Source organism: Oncorhynchus keta, chromosome 28 (assembly GCF_023373465.1).
Source record: "Oncorhynchus keta strain PuntledgeMale-10-30-2019 chromosome 28, Oket_V2, whole genome shotgun sequence".
NCBI lineage: Eukaryota > Metazoa > Chordata > Actinopteri > Salmoniformes > Salmonidae > Oncorhynchus > Oncorhynchus keta.
In genome coordinates, this window is record NC_068448.1 from 46459435 (window position 1) to 46480925 (window position 21491).

The 21491-nt window shown below is 43.4% G+C and overlaps 1 protein-coding gene across 1 annotated transcript in view; it reads left to right on the forward strand.

Annotated features, from left to right (window-relative positions):
• The window catches only part of LOC118361497 (M-protein, striated muscle-like), a 42393-nt gene extending 24192 nt beyond the window's left edge, over positions 1 to 18201 (forward strand). The window contains exons 16-37 of the mRNA XM_035741477.2: positions 232 to 406; positions 615 to 736; positions 4166 to 4362; positions 4477 to 4603; positions 4925 to 5109; positions 5510 to 5624; positions 5801 to 5957; positions 6042 to 6148; positions 6284 to 6328; positions 6435 to 6571; positions 6759 to 6903; positions 7282 to 7341; positions 7443 to 7510; positions 7663 to 7776; positions 11855 to 11942; positions 12043 to 12081; positions 12268 to 12373; positions 13203 to 13366; positions 13580 to 13616; positions 13940 to 13962; positions 14119 to 14174; positions 16906 to 18201. Of these exons, the coding sequence (XP_035597370.2) occupies positions 232 to 406; positions 615 to 736; positions 4166 to 4362; positions 4477 to 4603; positions 4925 to 5109; positions 5510 to 5624; positions 5801 to 5957; positions 6042 to 6148; positions 6284 to 6328; positions 6435 to 6571; positions 6759 to 6903; positions 7282 to 7341; positions 7443 to 7510; positions 7663 to 7776; positions 11855 to 11942; positions 12043 to 12081; positions 12268 to 12373; positions 13203 to 13366; positions 13580 to 13616; positions 13940 to 13962; positions 14119 to 14174; positions 16906 to 17154 (2516 nt within the window). The 3' untranslated portion in view covers positions 17155 to 18201. The remainder of the gene's footprint in view (positions 1 to 231; positions 407 to 614; positions 737 to 4165; positions 4363 to 4476; positions 4604 to 4924; positions 5110 to 5509; positions 5625 to 5800; positions 5958 to 6041; positions 6149 to 6283; positions 6329 to 6434; positions 6572 to 6758; positions 6904 to 7281; positions 7342 to 7442; positions 7511 to 7662; positions 7777 to 11854; positions 11943 to 12042; positions 12082 to 12267; positions 12374 to 13202; positions 13367 to 13579; positions 13617 to 13939; positions 13963 to 14118; positions 14175 to 16905) is intronic.
• Positions 18202 to 21491: the final 3290 nt, after the last annotated feature.

The following is a 21491-nucleotide window of genomic DNA, read 5'->3' on the forward strand; positions in this document are numbered from 1 at the left end:
CCGGCACCAACCTCCGGCTCTGCAACACGAATACCTATGGATCGAATCCTAACATTCTATACAGTACAGGAAAAGTACAGAAATGTATCCACTCACTACTGTACTGTCAGCCGCTCTGGATACGAGCGTCTGCTAAATGACTAAAATTCTAATTGGACACGCACTCATTAAAAATGGAATCCTAATGTGCTTTCATTTGATCTTAGTTGAATAAACCTCTCCTGTCCCCAGATATCCCATCTGCCCCAGGCCGTGTAGTTCCCACCAGGAACACTGACACGTCCGTGGTGGTGTCCTGGGAGGCTTCCAGGAATGCAAAGGAGCTGGTGGGATACTACATCGAGGCCAGCATCGTGGGCAGCAACACGTTTGAACCCTGCAACAACAAGCCTGTCAAAGCCACCAGGTACAATGGTCCTTCTGACTGTCCTCTCTGTTTCAATTGTTGTTTTACTGAAATGCTGACCGTAACTCAAATTTGGTGTTAAAACCGTAAATTATCTTGAGCTCAAGTTTGACAAGACAATTTCCTCACTCAAATGAAAGTGTCCAAAAATGTATAAAACGAAAAAGCATGTCTTTCTCAAAGCGTTTCTGTGTCCTGGTACTCGCAGGTTTGTCTGCCACGGTCTGGTGACAGGAGAGAGCTACGTGTTCAGAGTGAAGGCACTGAACGCCGCTGGGCTCAGCGAGTGTTCTCAGGAGTCTGAGGCTATCAAGGTGAAGGCTGCTATTGGTGAGTGAGACAGAGGGTGTCATGGCACACCCTCACAACAGGATAGGATGGGTAGTGTTTTTTTTAGGAAGACTATGATGAGCCACAGGCCTATACAAGGAACCTATTTTTGTTTATGTTTGATGAAATACTATGAAGGGATCTACAGTAAGGTATGATGTTATGGTAGGACCAGGGAAGCCTCTTAGCTCTATGGAGATTTGATTGATTCTTCTGCATATTCTTCACTGTTACTTTTGAGTTTATATGTTCATGATGAAAGAAATGCAATCTGCCCACACTGAACATGGGTTGAGCTGATGTGTTGTACCCTTCTATTTTTCTGTCCATCGAGACATCACATTGTCAGCTCTGTGTACCATCAGCATTAGACTCCTCCCACATGTTATTTTCTATGCCCCCCCCAATGAGTCATAATCTATCCCCACCCTCCCTGCACAACTTGAGGTGTGGCCAGGGTCAGGAGTTGTAGACTTCCTCTAACTTGGGTCAGTGTGATCCAGCTCAGCGGTTGTTACAAACCAGCCCCCCTTGGTTCCTCTGTCACGCGCAATCCACCCCCTACCCAAACAACCAACCATCCCCACCCCTTACCTGTCCTGGGCACAAGATGTGTCAGCCACCACCACCCCACCTGTTGTTAAAGGTACCCCCCCACGCCCAACCACCAATCCCCCTGATTTATGCTGTGTGTGTCTGTCCATTCTACTCACTCTCATCTGGGAATACTAGCTCTGGTCCAGGGCATTAGTGCGGCTCAGTGATACAAGGCGCACTAATGCCCTGGACCAGAGCTAGGGATATATACTAAACCTGACAGCCCTGCTCTTTTACACAGTTGTCCCATAATGTCAGTTTGCTCTGTGACTAACCAGGCTTCCAGCTGTGAGACGTCACTCAGTCATTGGCAAGCTTTGTGCCGCGCAGCAGGCTCTGTTCTCCCCACACTTAGTGACAAGGTCAATGGATTTCTCCCCACAGTCCATTACAACCAATAGCAGTTTGTAGATGGGCTTAGACCCATTTGTTGTAGTGTCCTACACGATGAAAGGTAAATAATACTCACAATTGAGGCGAGGTTAGTATTGTTAACCCCCCCCAACACAACTACTCCCCGGGTCTGACGATGTGGACGTCGATTAAGGCAGCCCCCCCTCACCTCTGATTCAGAGGGGTTGGTTTTAAATGCGGAAGACACATTTTCGGTTCAATGTATTCCGTTGTATCCCCTTTCCTTCCTTTGTTAGTGAACTTTTCTGTCACACATGTTATCAGAATATATTAGGAAAGAATAGCTGTACCATAGATCTTACTCATAACAATTTCCAATAGTTGTCTCCCAGTACATACACTTGATCAGTTTAGGCCAATGTAGTGCATATAATGAAATCCACTGGCATATAGTGTGGCTTTTTCATGAAGGGTTGGCACAAAGACCGCACACACACTCACTTTCTCCCCTCACACGCTCGTGCTTTGTCTTTTAACTCCGCAACTTGCTTCCTAACACAGATGTCACTTGTTGGTCATCTTGTCTTCATTTTTCATAGTCTGTCAGATGAAGATATTTTACTGCATTTGATAGGGTATTGGTAACATTTCTTGCTCTCTCTACCTTCTGAGTGTTCTGATTTGAGCTGTTTGGTTGTGTGAATGGTTGTTCTTCTTTGCCCGTGTAAAATGGCTTTTCGCTTTTCTCTGCTAACTCCTTGTAGGGGGCGGTATTCCTCACGGTGTGTTGCCGGAGGGGGAGTTACCAACGGGTGGTAACGTGGGCTGACTAACGCTGGACGGGAACGCATGAGGCTGTTCAGTAACCCCCTTACACTACGCTGAAGTTCAATGCTCAGACTGACAGTGTGCCTGTGGCATGGGGCCGGGGGCCACTAGCTCAAGCTCCTCAAGGCTGCAGTAATTTAGATCAAGGGAGGCAGTGGCCTGGTCAGAGCCAGGCCAAGACCTCCAATGAGGTTAGTGCCAGTGGCCAGGCAAACACGTAAGTCCTCTGTAGATGCTTCAGACAAACAGGGGACAGAGAAAGAATCAGCCCAGGACAGACTCAGGTGAGAACATGTACATTTTAGTATCCAGAGTGATTTTACAGTAGTGAGTGCATACATTTTTGTACTGGTCCCCGTGGGAATCAAACCTACAACCCTGGTGTTGCAAGCACCATGCTCTACCAACTGAGCCACATGGGACTACACTCAGTCAGGCCACGCCAACCCTTATATCATCTGAAATAAAAATGTAATCTTTTCACCTCAAGGATTTTTGTTCGTGTTTTAAACCGTTTTATTAATCTGTCTTGAAACATGAAACATTTTTATCAATTTGGTAAGAAGGTAGAAGACTATTTTTTCAAAATAATCTGCCACTGTAATATTATTATAGTGTCACAGTTTGAATGCATGTGGTTCTACTGTAATATTCACAGGTAAATCATTAAAACAATATCTATAGTGAAAGTATTCAACTGGTAAAATTCAGTTTTTACCCTAAGGTAAGTTTCTATAACAGCTTTCACAGGTTTAACTACACCGTCACGTGGCCGTTCAGGCTATCTACCTGCCACCTCTAGCACAGGGCTGCCTCACACACACAGAGGGGCTTTTGGTCCTCCCTCCACACCCTCAGTGTTCAGGCACTGTGCTGACCACCTCTCAACTTACTGCAGCCTGGCTGGCTCACACACACTTTGGGCTCTTTTGGCCCACCGTCACCTTGGGAGATCAGTGCACATGAACACACAGGCACTGCGACATAGCTGGAGCTAGCCTATCACAGCGTGTCTCTGAAGTGGGTCAGCCAATCACAAGACAGAAATGGACACCTATGACCTGAGACCTTTTTGGTAGTGTACTTCCAAGTCAGATTCTTCGCCATACCCCCACCCCCAAATTATGGAGAACACCATGTCCATGTGACAGGTCAATTTATTATATGTTATATTCCCCCCACGAAGACCAGTCACTGAGATCATATGTGTCCTCACAGCTCCTGTGGCTAAAATATTATGTCCCATTCAGTCAAGGTCCCTGAAATGTGTGTCCCCAAAATTGTGTCAATGTGTTATGACATAGTGTCTGGTTGAACCATAGCTTAACGTTAAAGGTTATCTTACAAAAAGTATCTGTGACACAAACTATATGGCATAATAATGTTAACTGCCATTTTAAAGAACTGGTTGAATCAATGCTGTTTCATTTCAATGAAAATACATCTAAAATACGTCTATGCCCAGTGGAATGTTCAGAAATTTACAAGGGAATGAGTGCCCAATACTTGCTCTAAGAAAAGAGAATGTTAGCAGGTCTAAGTGATGGAAGACTAAAGCTCAACCAAGAGCATTAAGCTTCCGTCTCCCATGACTTCATAGTGTCAGAGTTGACACAGCATGATGCTAACTGGAGTCCTCTGCTGTTCCAGCGTCCCCTACTCCACCCTATGGCATCAGCGTTCTGGAGTGTGTGCGGGACTCTATGGTGTTGGCCTGGAAGCAGCCCACCTTCATCGGAGGTGCTGACATCACCGGCTACTTCGTGGACTACCGTGAGGTCATCAATGGGGTGCCAGGGAAGTGGCACGAGGCCAATGTCAAAGCTGTTAGCGACCGAGCCTACCGAGTGAGTCAGCCATTTTGCTTCTTTGTGATTTCGCTGCCCTCTTTAACCTGAATTTTCAGCCACCTTTTGTCATACCGGGAGAAAAGGGAGAATGATTTTTCACTGTCTGTCCAGGTGTCCGACTTGAAGGAGAACAGGAAGTACCAGTTCCAAGTGCGCGCTGCCAACATGGCAGGTGTGGGTATCCCGTCTCTGCCCAGTGAGACGTTTATCTGTGAGGAGTGGACCATTGCTGTGCCAGGTGGGTAGTGCCACTAAAATTCACTCGCAAGCCTGATGAAGTATGATAATTACACTTTAACATTTAACAATTAATAACACATCACAGTACAAAGAGATGTGTAAAAATACATTTTTAAAAAATGAAATCATTGACTTGTATTATAATCTTTTGTGGTAATAGGACAGTATTTCTGTACATTACCTTGTCTATAGTTACGTCCCAAATGGTAGCCCTATTGCCCCTGGTCAAAAGTAGCGCACTACAAAGGGAATAGGGTGCGAGTTGGGACACTGTCAGTTTTCTTCAACTCTGAAACGAATGACCCCTAATTTCCCACAGGACCTCCCCATGATCTGCAGGTGACAGAAGTGCGCGCCAACACTCTGGTGTTGGTCTTTAAGCCACCAGTGTACCAGGGCCGTGACCCAGTCAACGGATTCTACGTTGACATTAAGGAGGCTGATGCTGAGGAGGAGGCCTGGAGAGGAGTCAATGAGAAGGCTATCTCCACCAACTACATGAAGGTCAGGACCCTATCCCCTCCAATCACTCCAATCACTAAAGTTTCCCCTGTAACAGATTTCAGCTTCCCCCTCCCCCAATACTAACCTTAACCATTCGTGTTGAAAATGCTAAATTGACCCAGGATCAGCGTATAAGGGCAACTACACTATTTCTATCCACTTAGTCAGTCATACCATTGAGCATACTAATTAAACATTTGAATCCAGATTGTGTGATGCAATATGGTGACATAGTCGACATGCAAATAGGACGTGATTGGTGGAGGAGTTTGTCAGTTAGAGGGTGCGTGTAAAGGGATTTTCAACACTACTGCTTTTCTATGTGAGAAAGTTTGTATCAGTAGTAACATATTTGGTGTATGTGACGAACATGTCTATAATGTGACTCCTTCATAAACAGATTAAGATTCTAAAGGAGGGTGAGACCTATGTGTTCCGTGTGCGTGCTCAGAATAAGGCAGGTGTCGGAAAGGCCTCTGAGCCCACAGAACCAGTCCTGGCTGAAACCAAACCAGGTAGGACCATGTTAAAGACCCCTCAACAGAGCAGGTGGGAGAGAGGGATGGACAGAGAATGACATTGTTATACCAGTAAAGTCATACCTTTATGTCATCCTGCACCTTTGCATATTTGTGTCTATTGAGTCTCCAGCCATATTTGACTCTTGTTGTGTTCTCTCTCTCTCTCTCAGGCACTACGGAGATTGTTGTGGACATTGATGATGATGGCGTGATCTCCATGAACTTTGCCTGCTCAAACCTGACTTCAGACTCCAAATTCGTGTGGTCCAAGAACTACAAAGAGATCACTGACGAAACCCGCATTACTGTGACAACCAGTGGGGAGAAGTGTGTGTGTGTGTGTGTGTGTGTGTGTGAATATAAGGTTTGCTAACGTTTCTACAGTAGCCTGTGTTAATTGTATCCCCTCAGGTCCAAGGCCATCTTTAACATGCCTGCTGAGGATGACATCGGCATTTACTCTTGTGCCGTCACCCACACCAATGGCGAATCCTCCAGCTACACCCTCTCAGCGGAGGGTGAGTCCCGCTGTGTGTCCGTGGTACTGTAACACTGTCCACGTTATCACTTTGGAAGCTAATTTAGCAGGCTAAGAGGTTAGCAGAGCTCCATTGCTTCTCTGATTAATCTTTGTCCTTTTTTTTTGTTGACAGAGTTGAAAAAACTGCTGGAGATCAGCCATGACCACAAATTCCCCAGTAAGTAACATATTATTACCGGCGTTCTCAAAAATGTTTCCCGTTGTTCATTATTACATGTTCCTCCGTCCCTGCTCTCACGTACTGTTGCATTCCCCCCCTCCAGTTATTCCCTTGAAGACAGAGCTGGCTGTGGAGCTGCAGGAGAAGGGCAGAGTTCGCTTCTGGCTGCAGGCTGAGAAGATCTCTGCTAATGGCAAAATAGAATATGTGTTTAACGACAACACTCTCTCCCAGGGAGAGGTAAGTAGGCACGCTTTGGGACTGAAATGAAAAAATACTCTTCGTGCGTAAAAGAGGTCTTCTGACCTCAGACATCTTGGATGAATAAATAAATAGAATTTTAAAAAACTACTGTAATTGATGTTGTTCAGGTAAAGTATATTAGACGACTGAAAATGCTCTGTCTGTGGCCTTTTTTTATTTTCAGAAATACAAGATGAACTTTAACAAGGACACAGGTGTGATTGAGATGATCATGGAGTCTCTGCTCCAAGGGGACGAGGGAACCTTCACCTTCCAGCTGCAGGACGGAAAAGCCACCAACCAGTCCAGCCTGGTGCTGATTGGAGAAGGTAGGATTAACTCCGGCTGTCCTTTTCGCCTCCTCCAATCACCTTCCATCATTCTCACTCTCGCCTGAGTGCCAGTTTGTGCTATCATGCCAACTCCTTGTCACGGCTTGACAAGTACAGCAATGGAGTAGGCAATAGCACAGACAGATCTGGGACCAGGCTATCACCCCTCTGTTATAAAGAAAAAAACAAGCCCCACTATGGATCAGAAGTTAGATCTTAACATAATCCACTAGGGGGCAGTAAAAGATTATTATGAATGAACTACATACAAATGTATGAAAATGTATTTGTTTAAATAATATCCACATCAATGTACGAAACACATCAAGAAAGATGAATATGATTTGTAGATACAGTTTTGTTTCCTTTCCCCAGTGTTCAAAGGGCTGCAGAAGGAGTCTGAGTTCATGTGCGAAGAGTGGCACAGAAAGCAAGGTATGGGATTCTTTTTAAATTAAGAAAATAGAATAGCGGTATGTTATGACACAAAATTGTAGACTACTAAATAGTTCCTGTTTTGTTTTGTTTTTTTGCAGGCCCTCATTTTGTTGAGTACTTGAGTTATGAAGTGACCCCAGAATGCTGCGTTTTCCTGAAGTGCAAGGTAGGAAAAGAACACACAAAGTGAAGTATGGGTTTTATGAAAATAGACCAGCTCAGCTCTCAACTTTCCAGATGAGATGGTATTACCAGGGTGCAGCCGGGCAACATCTGGACAACAACCTGAACATTATGGGTGTCTTTCGCCTCCCGCAGGTTGGAAACATAAAGAAGGAGACTGTTGCATTGTGGTACAAGGATGGGCGTGAGGTCAAGGGAGACGGGAATCTCACCTTCACAGAGGGAGTGCTCAACCTGGAGATTGCTCAGGTGAGAGGAATTCTAATGTTTCATCCACCTCATACATGAGAAAGTACAGGGAATGTAAGACCATACTGCACAACACCTGTCTTTACAGCTTAGAGAGTACTGTTTTGGAGATTTCTGTATACTATTTGAATGGCTCTTGTGTACATTAAAGGCTAGATAAAGGTTGGAAAATATCATATTTCAATGATTATACGGCACATGTATTAACATACTACGTATTGAATATTTTAGTGATGTTATACAAACATTGTGTTGTTCATTTGCATACTGTATGTAACTATGAAACTGTATCATTGCACGTCTATGTTCATATATCATAAATACTGTACATGTTCCTCACACGTCATGGATACCATCTTCTGGCTACAAGATTCATTGGTGATAAGTTGAGCATCAGGTGGTCTAAAGAGGTTGAAGTTTATTATATTAAAGAAGTTTATTTGACAGTAATCTTTAAAAAAATATATGTCTTTATACAATAGCCTAATACACCACTCTTAACTGAATTTCTCACATTTCCAGTCCCAGCATCTAACCCAACCCTATGAGGTGCTAGCTATGTGTTCTATGGAGAATAATGAATGACGTGGAAGGTGAACGTATAGAGCCCCAATTTGATTATACCACACTATAATGTAATCCATTTGCTGCTAGAAATGTGTTCCAACGTCCACTGAAGTAGCTAGCAATTTTACTAGGTAGCTACAGTAGTTGCCTTTGTAACCAAACAGACTTGTTAGTTTGGCTAACCAAATCATCAGTCCTTGCTGTAGAGGGGTCGGCTGACGGTCACAAAAATGATGCGTGCCTGCACATCAATGAGCCATGTGGCGTTATGATTCTGAACTGTCAGATAGCTAGCAACAATGACAAGAAGTTGTCATGTGGGGAATCGTATGTGGCTCGTTTCAGCTCGTTGTAGCTTGTTATTGCTACCATGTCTTGTTTTGACTCATGTCATGTTTATGCTAATAATATGGAAAAGATTCACCACTGTAGCTAGTTAAACAACAAACACAACAATGTATTTGAGACAACAAGTGCAAATGTATTTATGTTTTCAATAAACATTTGGAGACTTAATATAGTTTACATGAAAATAATCTAAGCCAACCCAGTCGGTTTTGTTGCTAAACAACCAACCCGTCTATTATGAAAATGTAATTTAACAATTATTGATCCTAACATCTTCAGAAATCGGTGATTCTGACAGCTTTTGGGGCACATTCTTGCCACGCCTCTGTAAATAATTTAACATCCTTATACAGTACCAGTCAAAAGTTTGGACACACCTACTCATTCAAGGGTTTTTTCTTAATTTTTGCTATTTTCTACATTGTAGAATAATAGCGAAGACATCAAAACTGAAATAACACATATGGAATCATGTATCCCAAAAAATCTAAATATATTTGACATTCTTCAAAGTAGCCACCCTGATGACGCATCACACCACCTCCTCCATGCTTCACGTTGGGAACCACACATGCGGAGATAATCCATTCACCTATTCTGTGTCTCACAAAGACACTGCGGTTGGAACCAAAAATCTCAAATTTGGACTCATCAGACTACAGGACAGATTTCCGCCGGTCTAATGTCCATTGCTCGTGTTTCTTGGCCCGAGCAAGACTCTTCTTATTATTGGTGTCCTTTAGTAGTGGTTTCCTTACAGCAAATCGACCATGAATGACAAGAGTGCAAAGCTGTCATCAAAGCAAAGGGTGGCTACTTATATTTTGATTTGTTTAACACTTTTTTTTGTTACTATATGATTTCATATGTGTTATTTCATAGTTTTGATGTTTTCACTTTTATTAGTATTTTACAATGTAAAAATAAAGGAAAAACCCTGGAATGAGTATGTGTTCTGAAATGTTTTGACTGTGTGTGCTTCTAAAAGCCAATGAGGAGATGGGAGAGGCAAGACGTTCACTGGTTCAGCGTCACAAATAGAACTGACTTCTATTTTTAGCGCTTGGCAACACAGACGCTCATTGGCGGGCGCGAGCAGTGTGTGTGCAATGATTGAAAAACACGTATGTGTACATTTATTTTGCAACGCTCGCGCACATAAAAGCAGCAAGGACTTTTCACAAAACTGCATTCAGCAAATGACGGAATAGCGAGAGATGGCTATGTACTGTCCCACAAAATTGCTAAACATATCAAGCCATTCGCTGAGGGCGAATTCATTAAAGAATGTTTAATTGACTCGGTAACAATACTTTGCCCCGACAAGAAAGAGCTGTTTGGAAATGTTTCCCTGTCAAGTTGAACAGTGACACGCGGCATGTGTTGAGGACCTTGTCACTGAGAATATGGAGCAACAGTTTTAAGACAAGATTCCGCCTTTGGCCCTGGATGAGAGCAGTGATGCACGTGACATGGCACAGTTGTTTGAATTTTTTTACGAGGTAAAACCCCAGACTTTGAGATTACAGAGGAGCTTGCTTCAGTGCAGTCAATGAAGAGCACAACCTCGGAAAGATTTATTGGGGGAGGTTCATATAAGTGTGTGGTAATGCTGGGACTGCGTTTTGAGTGTGACCACTGACGGGTGACAGAACTTGACAGGAAAAAAAACGTTGGCCTTTTGAAAAGGATGCGAGATCAATTAGCTGAGCTGAACCCAGAGCAGAAAAGTATTTTCCTGCATTGCATTACTCATCAGGAGATGCTCTGTAAATGTGTTCTGAAAACAAGCCATGTTGTGGATGCAGTCACTAAAGTGGCAAAATCTTTAAACCACAGGCAGTTAGTCTCTCTGTTGGAAGAGACAGTCGGGTCCTGCAGATCTTCCCTACCACAGAAACGTGAGATGACTGAGTTTGGGGAAGGTGCTTAAGAGGGTGTAGGAGTTTGGCAAATGAAAGGAAAATATGTGGATTTCCCTCAACTGCAAGATAAAGAATGGCCTCGTGAATAAACTCCAATTCCAAACTACAAGGGAAGGGACTTTTTTCACTTCAGATGTACAGCCTTATCAAAGCCTTCAAGGGAAAATGACTCCTACTGACCTATCAAGTAGAAGCCAACAATCTCACCCACCTTCCGGCACTACTAGTCTGCTCCCTATCAGATGACCAGCGGAAGAAGTATACATCGCTGATGCGTGCTTTGAAAGTATAGAGTTTTCTCGTTGTTTTGAGGATTTCGAAGTGTTGGAAAATGACATGCTGTTGGTTTCCTCTCCTTCCACCTTCAACGTGAATAACGCTCCCACTGACCTGCAACTTGAGCTGATCGTTCTTCAGTCTGATGCAGTGATTGTTTTGAATAGTTCTCCAATGTCACTGACGAGGTTCTATGCATCTCTCGATGAGCAAAACTTTCCAAAGATTATGAGTCATGCTCAGGCGATGTTTGCACCAACCTATGTATATGAACAGACATTTTCTGTGAGGAACTATAACAGGTCAAGGCACAGATCATCTCTTACTGACTCACCTCTCTGCAATCCCGCGCATAGCGACGTCAGAAACTATACCTGACTTCACTGCTCTAGTCAATGCCCATCAGAGACTTCACTCCTCACGCTGATTGGGTTGTTTTAAATGTAATGTTGAGCTCTCCCTTTCTTGTGTTTTTGTGTATACCCGTTAACAAGAGTTCTGTCCGTGGTGTCGAATGCACAGTGTACTTTTACCTAAGTGTAGTTCATTGCATGTTTTAATAATGAAACTTCCTATCAAAAGGAGAACATGGATGTGGTTTATTTCTGTGCATGTTAAAAAAGTTAAATAAGTACTATTTCTGGATATGATTTACAGTAGATATCTGTCAACACAGTCATGCACATTATGTATCATCATGTAATATGATTCTGGCCCGTTATGGCAAAAATATGGCCCTCCGTGGAAAATAATTGCCCTGCCAAAAGTGGTCATTCTGCCATCTTCTTGTTTTTTGTTTGTTTTGAGAATGCTTTTTTGCTTTCGCGTCCTATAAATGTGTCCTGCAGCACCCATAGCAGGGGAGAAAAGCTTGCCTTTTCGCTTGAGATTTTCATTTTCTTCATTTACGAAATGGTGGCTGTGCATTTTAGATGTGTCTCAAACCTAGCCTTCTCTTATAGATCTCAAAGAAGGATGCCGGTGTCTATGAGATTGTTATGAAGGATGACAGAGGGAAGGACACTTCTACGTTGAATCTGACAGATCAAGGTGACTAAACCCTCAAAGCCATACCTCATTGTCTGTACAGTAACGCCACAAGTCTGTCATTTTTACAAAGTTACATTATGGTCACATTTCTGTTCTCCAGGTTTCAGAGACTTGATGAATGAAATGTTCAGTCATATCGGTAAGAACATTTGTCACTGTCGTAGTAAACGCATCATCTTAATTTTTACTTGTGTTCAAAACATCCCTAAAGTGCCCCTCTGTAAAGTTGAGCTGTGTAACATTGTGCTGTGTAAAGTCTTTAATGTTGTACTTTGTAACTTCTCTATAATGTTGCACTGTGTAACGCCTCTGTAACCTCCGCTAGCCAACTCCTCCACCGCACTGAAGATCCAGAGCACAGAGGAGGGCATCAGATTGTACTCCTTTGTCAGCTACTACAACGAAGCGCTCCAGGTCACCTGGCACCACAAGTGTGTACTCTCCTTTACTTCTCTGTGTTTTTGTCTGTCAATGGAGGCTGGTGGGAGGAGCTATAGGAGGACGGCCACATTTTAATGGCTGGAATGGATGAATTTAAACGGAGTCCAACGTGGTTCCCATGTGTTTGATTCTGTTCCATTAATTCCATTCCAGCCATTACAATGAGCCTGACCTCCTATAGCTCAACCCACCAGGTGTGTGTGTGCATGTAGCACAGAAAGACTTACGACTCAGCCTGAAGTGTCCCCACTTGCACTGCCAAATAGCTAGCTTTTCGGTGGTGCCAACTTGGTAAGACACTTTGGGATGTCGTTCACGTGTGCTAGCAAGGCAGAGGTCCTGGGTTTCAAGCCTCTGTGTGAGGTGAATCAGGAGGAAACTGTACTCGCTAAGCAAGCAGCGTGATGTCAGTTACAGATGTCAGTTACAGATGGTGCCGTGACCCGGATTTGCAGTTGTGCTCAGCTCAACACTGAGGCCGCTGTGTTGTAAGTTTGGGGGGTGAATGTAGTGCATGGAGATGTTTTGAAACATGCTCCTCAGCCTGAAGTGTCCCTACTAGCACTGCAGGATAGCTAGCTTTTCGGTGGTGCTGACCGCTAAGACACTTCGGGAGAGCGGTCACGTGTGCAAGCAAGGCAGCGGTCCTGGGTTTGAGCCTCGGTGTGAGCCGAAATTAGGAGGAAACAGCACTCGCTAAGCAAACAGTGTGAAGTCCATTACGCGCGTGGTGTCTGCATTTGTGAGTATATTTGCAAGTAAAGTGTCTGATGCAGCCTATGTGTGTAAGTCAGTGACCTGTTTTCCTCTCTCTCGTAGGGATTCAGCGATAGCCTTCACAGACCGCATTAAGAGTGGTGTGGTAGGAGAGCAGCTGTGGCTACAGATCATAGAACCCACAGAGAAAGACAAGGGCAAATATGCCATTGAGTTCCACGATGGGAAGGGCGGTCTGAAGAGGACTGTGGAGTTGGCCGGCCAGGGTGAGACTACATCTGCTTCCCAAATCTCACCCTATATTCCCTATATAGTGCTCTAATTTTCACAAGGGCCCATAAGGCTGTGGTCAAAAGTAGTGCACTATGTTGGGAAAAGGGTGCCATTTGGGATGCGGCCTACATCTAGGTTTGAATTAGGCAGCTTCCCACCACACCAATGCTTTGATAGGCTTATTAAGCATCTTTTTTTTATTGCAGCATTTGATGACGCATATGCTGAGTTCCAGAGGCTCAAGTAAGTGACCTAAAATGTGTGGATTTTTGTACATCAAAAACACATTGTGTAAGCCTATCTACGTGTTGTGAACGTGTCAGTAAGTACTGTCCTTCTTTTCATGTCATTGCTATTTTTGGTGTTCCTCCCTGTTTGCCCAGCCACTCTCTCTCTCTTTGCATGTACTGTTTAAATAGCAGGTAGTCTCTGATAGGACTTGAGGAAGGGAAGTGGGTAGACAGATGAAGTCTTTGCTTAGACACGCTTCCTGGCTCCAAACACATTCTCTGCATTCGTTTCTCTTATCTTTGTTCTTCAATTTGTTCTGTCTCTTCCACTGTCAGAGCGGCCGCAATTGCAGAGAGAAGTAAGTTCTCACTCTGTCTCATACGCACACACCTCAACTTTTAAAAACGTTATTATAAGATGGGGATGAGAGGACTGCTCACTGTATTTTAGTGGGTACTGATATTTTCAAACTGATCTGAGCTCAGTGGCCTAATTTTGGTGCTCCTTTTTTCAGATCGTGCTCGTGTGGCGGGAGGCCTGCCTGATGTTGTCACCATACAGGAGCTCAAGGTAACCATGTCTGGATGGATCTGTATCTGTCTATGCATGTCCACAGTCCCAAACTGGCCATGCAGGCTTGATAGTGTATGACACTACTATGGTTGCATCTGAAATGGTACCTGTAATAGGGATTTTCAAAGTGAATAAAAGAGCAGAACAATCACAGATGGCCAATCTGGTTTAATACAAGTTGCAACAGGGAGGCACCTCCAGAACAGAAGCAGAGAAAATGTCTAGAGGGCCCTCTCTGAGAAGGCCCTTTTTTATATATTAATCACACAGCACCGAATGTTCTGTAAACACCAGCCTGTCAGGCTTGTAGGAAATCATAACATCAGCTAATACAGAATCACAATGTCACAGATACATTATCAGTGTGTCCTTGAATCTAGTCTGGTGTCAAACTTTAAACATAACTTTCAACACTGGCAGACATTTGATACTGGCAGTTAAACAGGTCAATACTTAGTAACAACAGATAATTATAGACTAACGGGTGCAAACAGAGGTGTAAAGTAACGAATTATAACTCCTGTCGTTACTGTAATTGAATAGCATTTGTCTTGATGAAACTACGCTGGCGAGTAAATAATCTACCCTCTATTCTATTGACGAATGTACAATCACTGGACGAGCTCCGTTCGAGACTTTTTTTTATTTTTATTTTTTATCCTAACAATGTGAACAGAACTGTAATATCCTGTGTTTCTCTGATATTTGGTGAACAAAAATGTGCATAATATTCTAGCTGGTTATTCTATGCATTGGCAGGGCAGAATGGCAGTAAGCTCAAGGGGAGTGGTGTGGGTCACTTTGATAACAACAGCTGGTGCACAATATTTAATATTAAGGAAGTCTCAAGGTTCTGGTCTCCTGAGATAGAATGTCTCATGATAAGCTGTAGACCATACTATTTACTAAGAGTTTTCATCCATATTTTTCGAAGCTGTCTATTTACCAAAACAAACCGATACTGGCATTAAGACCGCACTCAACGAGCTGTATATAAGCAAACAAGAAAATGCTAATCCAGAGGCGGCACTCCTAGTGGCCGGTGATTTTAATGCAGGAAAACTGAAATCTGTCAACTAATTTCTACTGGCATGTCACCTGAGCAACTAGAGGTGGGAAAAAAACTAATTTACTCCAGACACACATACAAAGCTCTCCCTCGTCCTCCATATGGTAAATCTGACCATAATTCTATCCTCATGATTCCTACATACAAGCAAAAACTCAAACAGGAAGTACCAGTGATGCACTCAATACGGATGTGGTCCGATGAAGCGGATGCTAAGCTACAGGACTTTCACTAGCACAGACTGGTATATGTTCCGTGACTCATCCGATGGCATTGAGGAGTTTACCATATTAATAAGTGCATCGACGACATTGTCCCGACGGCATACATTCCCCAACCAAAACCCATGGCTTACAGGCAACATCCGCACTGAGCTAAAGGCTAGAGCTACATCTTTCAAGGAGAACCCTCCTACGAACCATCAAACATCAATACAGGACTAAGATTGAATCCTACTACACTGGCTCTTACGCTCGTCAGATGTGGCAGAGCATGCAAACTATCATTACAAAGGGAAAAACTAGCTGCGAGTTGCTCAGTGACACAAGCCTACCAGATGAGCGGAATATCTTCTATGCTCGCTTCGAGGCAAGCAACACCCAACCATACATGAGAACACCAGCTGTTCCGAACGACTGTATGATCACTCTTGCCCAAGTAACCCGCCTAGATGACTAATGCACCGTAGCACTCATGTCAGTAGCCATGAAATGCTTTGTAAGGCCGGTCATGGCTCACATCAACACCATCATCCCGGAAACCCTAGACCCACTCCAATGGAATGGAATATCTACGTAGGCGTACAGATGCCCATTATCAGCAACCATCAGTCCTGTGTTCCAATGGCACGTTGAGTTAGCTAATCCAAGTTTATCATTTTTAAAGGCAAATTGATCATTAGAAAACCCTTTTGCAATTATGTTAGCACAGCTGAAAACTGTTGTGCTGATGAAGGTAGCAATAAAACCGACCTTTAGACTAGTTGAGTATCTGGAGCATCAGCATTTGTAGGTTCGATTACAGGCTCAAAATGTCCAGAAACAAAGTGAAGGCTATTCCATGCGAGAAATTGCCAAGAAACTGAAGATCTCATACAACGCTGGGTACTACTCCCTTCACAGGACCACGCAAAACGTCTCTAACCAGAATAGAAGAGGAGTGGGAGGCCCCGATGCACAACAGAGCAAGAGGACAAGTACATTAGTTTCTAATTTGAGAAACAGACGTCTCACAAGTCCTCAACTGAGAAAAGAGCCATATCTCAGACTGGCCAATAGAAATAAAATATGAAGATGGGCAAAAGAACACCAGTATATTTTTGATAAATCGTTTTTTTGTTTTTGTTTACATGCACGTGCCTTTTTATTAGTATTTTTTTTTTATTAACTTTTTGATTAAAATGTTAACTCCTGTTTCCATTCCCCAAGGGAATGCATCAACCTGCACATACAATCATGTTTATTACATATCAAATACATATCAAATACAGGAAAAGGAGAACTCAAAAATGTCCCATTACAGTACCCTAGTATTCCCTACATAGTGCACTACATTTGATCAGAGCTCTTGTCAAAAGTAGTGCACTATAGACGGAATAGGGTGCCATTTCAGATATACCCTACTGTATATGTATGTGATCCCGTCTCTCTCTCCCACCAGGCCCTGAACCTGACCTGTAACATTTCAGGCGACCCCGTGCCTGAGGTCGTCTGGCTGAAGAACGAGAGGGAGATGGTGTCGGACGACCACTACATCATGAAGTTCGAGTCGGGCAAGTACGCCAGCTTCACCATTACCACGGTGAACACGACAGACTCGGGCAAGTACAGCATCCTGGTGAAGAACAAGTACGGCACAGAGAGCGCAGACTTCACCATAAGTGTCTTCAGCCCCGACAGCAAGAAATAAGGGAGAAAGAAAGAAGGCTGGCAAGAAATAAGGGAGACCTCAATCTTTGCGTAAATATCATGTATAAATAACAGATTGAGTCCTGAGCATTGGTTTGAGATGGTTTTTATGGTACTATACAAAGTATTTAACTCCAGTTTGAAAAGGTGTATTGTTTTACTCTGAGCATGAAATGTCCAAAGGTTCAGAGAGAAATCAAAGAAGAGCTGTTTCAGCATTTTATCTTTCAGAATTACAAAAAAAAACTATACTATACTAACGGTCCAATCGTCCTTTATCTTGACACAACTATGTGTTTAGTTATACATTCATAGCATTTTCCCCATGTATTATAATTAAGGCTGTCAATCAGCAAACTCAAGTTAATGTTTTTGTAATTTATGTGCACACATTTCTTTTTCACAACTAATCGCATTGTCTGAAAGCGTTCAAAATACACTGAAAACATCCCAAATACATCACCTATTCAGCTAAAAACAATGCGATGCGAAGTTGACATTTAGGTTAAAGAAAGTGTGCTTCATTCATCTACTTTATTTTGAATACTGTTACTTTGGACAAAATCAAAGACAATCTTAAAATACAGCTCAATTTGAGCAAATTCAGAATTTGTGATTAATCACAGCAAATCCTGGAATTAACTCGATTACATTTTTTCATCATTTGACAGCCCTAATTACAATATCCCACTAGGCACACACTGGTTGAATTAATGTTTCCACACCATTTCAATGAAATTAAGTTGAACCAACATGGAACAGACATTAAATTGACGTCTGTGCCCAAGGGGATGTTGCTATAGCTAAAAAATATGAATTTAAGTACTTAAAAGGCAAGTAGACAGTTTGTGTGAATTCAAATTACTCAGTACTTATTACACCACTCCTCCTGTCACTGTAGTGATTTACTCCACCTCTTTGAATTATGACACCACGCCTTCTGATTATGACATCACTTCCCCTGACATGTAGTAGTGATTATGAATTAACTTCCTCTGTCCCATCTCACGAGAAGGGCTAATAAAAAGGAGCATTTATTTCCTCACCACCTCTGTTTTCACTGCGTTGTTCCCTCTCTTCCCTCGCACCCCACTCTTCGTTCTCCTACCTCCACTCTTCACACTCTTCTTCAGTCTCCTTTTCACCAATGCACTCCTGGTCCCTTGTCTGATATTGTCTGTTGGTCATCGAGTCTCCGAAGGCCAAGAAGGCATCTATCAGGAACATACACACACACACACACACACACACCTCTTCTTACACCAGGGATTCAAACTCCGCTCCTTGAGGACTGCACTCCTGCTGCTTTGTCTCATTTACACCTGGGCAATCGGGTGTGTTGATACTGCAGATGTGTGGCCCTTGACGACTTGAAGACTTGACAACCCAGCTGCTTTATACCATATACTTTGTCTCGCAATACAATCAGCTAACTGTACCGTGTCTCTGTCCACACACACTTCCAGTGAGCACCGGTCCTCTCATCACATTTCTCTGTACTGAGTGTTTGAAAGGTAAGCACAAATCCCCTGACTGACCCTCAGACACCCTTCATGTTATTGTTCATGACATGTTTTCTCATCAAGGATTGACCACGAGTAGGACCTTACACTGCCTGTGTCCCAAATGGCACCCTATTCCTCATATTACTTTTCACCAGAACTATGGGCCCTTGTCAAAAATAGTGCAATAAATAGGGAGTCTTTGGGAGGCAGACATTATACAGTGCATTCGGAAAGTATTCAGACCCCTTTACTTTTTCCATATTTTGTTATGTTAAAGCTTTGTTCTAAAATTTATTAAATTTAAAAAATTGCTCATCAATCTACAAACAATACTGCATAATGACAAAGTGAAAACTGGTTTAGACCTGTATTTAAAAATAAAAAAAAAACACAATGTAACATTTACATAAGTATTCAGACCCTTTGCTATGAGACTCGAAATTGAGCTCCGGTGCATCCTGATTCCATTTATCATCCTTGAGATGGTTCTACAACTTGATTTAGAGTCCTGTGGTAAATTTAATTGATTGAACATGATCTGAAAAGGCACACACCTGTCTATATAAGGTCCCACAGTTGGCAGTGCATGTCAGAGCAAAAATCTTCCAACAGGACAACGACCCTAGGCATACAGTCAATACAACTCAGGTGTGTCTTCGGAACAAGTCTCTGAATGTCCAGGAGTGGCCCAGCCAGAGCCCGGACTTGAACCCGATCAAGAATCTCTGGAGAGACCTGAAAATAGCTTTGCAGCGACTCTCCCCATCCAACCTGATGGAGCTTGAGAGGGTCTGCAGAGAAGAATGGGAGAAACTCCCCAAATACAGGTGTGCCAAGCGTCATACCCAAGAAGACTCAAGGCTGGAATCGCTGCCAAAGCTGCTTCAACAAAGTACTGAGTAAAGGGTCTGAATACTTTATGTAAATCTTATATTTGAGTTTTTTTTACTTTTAATGCATTTGCAAAAAATTCTAGATTGAGAAAAAACGCCTTTGTGCAAGGAGGAGCAGGAGGAGCACTGCCAGAGCCCTGCAAAATGACCTCCAGCAGACCACAAATGTGCATGTGTCTGCTCAAATGGTCAGAAGCCGACTCCATGAGGGTGGTATGAGTGCCCGACGTCCACAGGTGGGGGTTGTGCTAACAGCCCAACACCGTGCAGGACGTTTGGCATTTGCCAGAGAACACCAAGATTGGCAAATTTGCCACTGGCGCCCTTTGCTCTTCACAGATGAAAGCAGGTTCACACTGAGCACGTGACAGACGTGACAGTCTGGAGTCTCCGTGGAGAACATTCTGTTGCCTGCAACATCCTCCAGCATGACCGGTTTGGCGGTGGGTCAGTCATGGTGTGGGAGGCAGTTCTTTGGGGGGCCGCACAGCCCTCCATGTGCTCGCCAGAGGTAGCCTGGCTGCCATTAGGTACCGAGATGAGATCCTCAGACCCCTTGTGAGACCATATGCTGGTGCGTTTGGTCCTGGGTTCCTCCTGGGTTCCTCCTAATGCAAGACCATGCTAGACCTCATGTGGCTGGAGTGTGTCAGCAGTTCCTGCAAGAGGAAAGCATTGATGCTATGGACTAGCCTGCACGTTCCCCAGACCTGAATCCAATTGAGTACATCTGGGACATCATGTCACGCTCCATCCACCAACGCCATGTTGCACCACAGACTGTCCAGGAGTTGGTGGATGCTTTAGTCCAGGTCTGGGAGGAGATCCCTCAGGAGATCATCCGCCACCTCATCAGGAGCATGCCCAGGCGTTGTAGGGAGGTCATACAGGCACGTGGAGGCCACACACACTACTGAGCCTCATTTTGACTTGTTTTAAGGACATTACATCAAAGTTGGATCAGCCTGTAGTGTGGTTTTCCACTTTAATATTGAGTGACTCCAAATCCAGACCTCCATGGGTTGATTAAATTTGATTTCCATTGATAATTTGTGTGATTTTGTTGTCAGCACATTCAACTATGTAAAGAAAAAAGTATTTAATAAGAATATTTCATTCATTCAGATCTAGGATGTGTTATTTTAGTGTTCCCTTTATTTTTTTGTGCAGAGTATAATCTCAGAACCCAGTACTGGTAACGGTCTGTCACAAGAGACTAGGCCTTATCTCACTACAATGTGTCAGTTTAGTTAAACACCTTCAGAAGAAGTGGGGATAGCCTCAATGTCATGTTTATCCTTTTTGACTCATACAGAATGTGTACAGTGCCTTTTGTGAAAGTATTCACCCCCTTGGTATTTTTCATATTTTGTTGCCTTACAACCTGAAATTAAAATAGATTTTTGGGGGGGTTGTAATCATTTGATTCACACAACATGCCTACTACTTTGAAGATGCAAAATATTTTTTATTGTGAAACAAACCAGAAATAAAACCCCCAAAATTGAGAACTTGAGCGTGCATATCTATCCACCCTCCCAAAGTCAATACTTTGTCGAGGGTCTGCAGCAAATCAATGGACGTGGATGGTACTACCCACAACATATGTAGGCCTCCCTCCCCAGACAATCTGGAGATACCTCGCCCTACTTCGTAGGGCATGACCCAGATCCATGCAATGCTCTATCACTGCAGGGCCAATGGGTTTAGTCTCCGCCTTGAGTCTAGTGAGCATAGAGGAGACCTCCCGACCTACAATGTGTGGTGTCCTGCACTCAGGCAAGCCTGAGGCCTTGTAGTGTCAGCTAATGGTAAGGCACATGCCATCTCCACTACAGAATGTGTAGAGTCCCGCACCCAGGCGGACCTGAGACATGACGGTGTCCATAACCGCTAAGCACATTCCATCTCAATTTAGTGCTCCACTGTTAGCGGGTCCA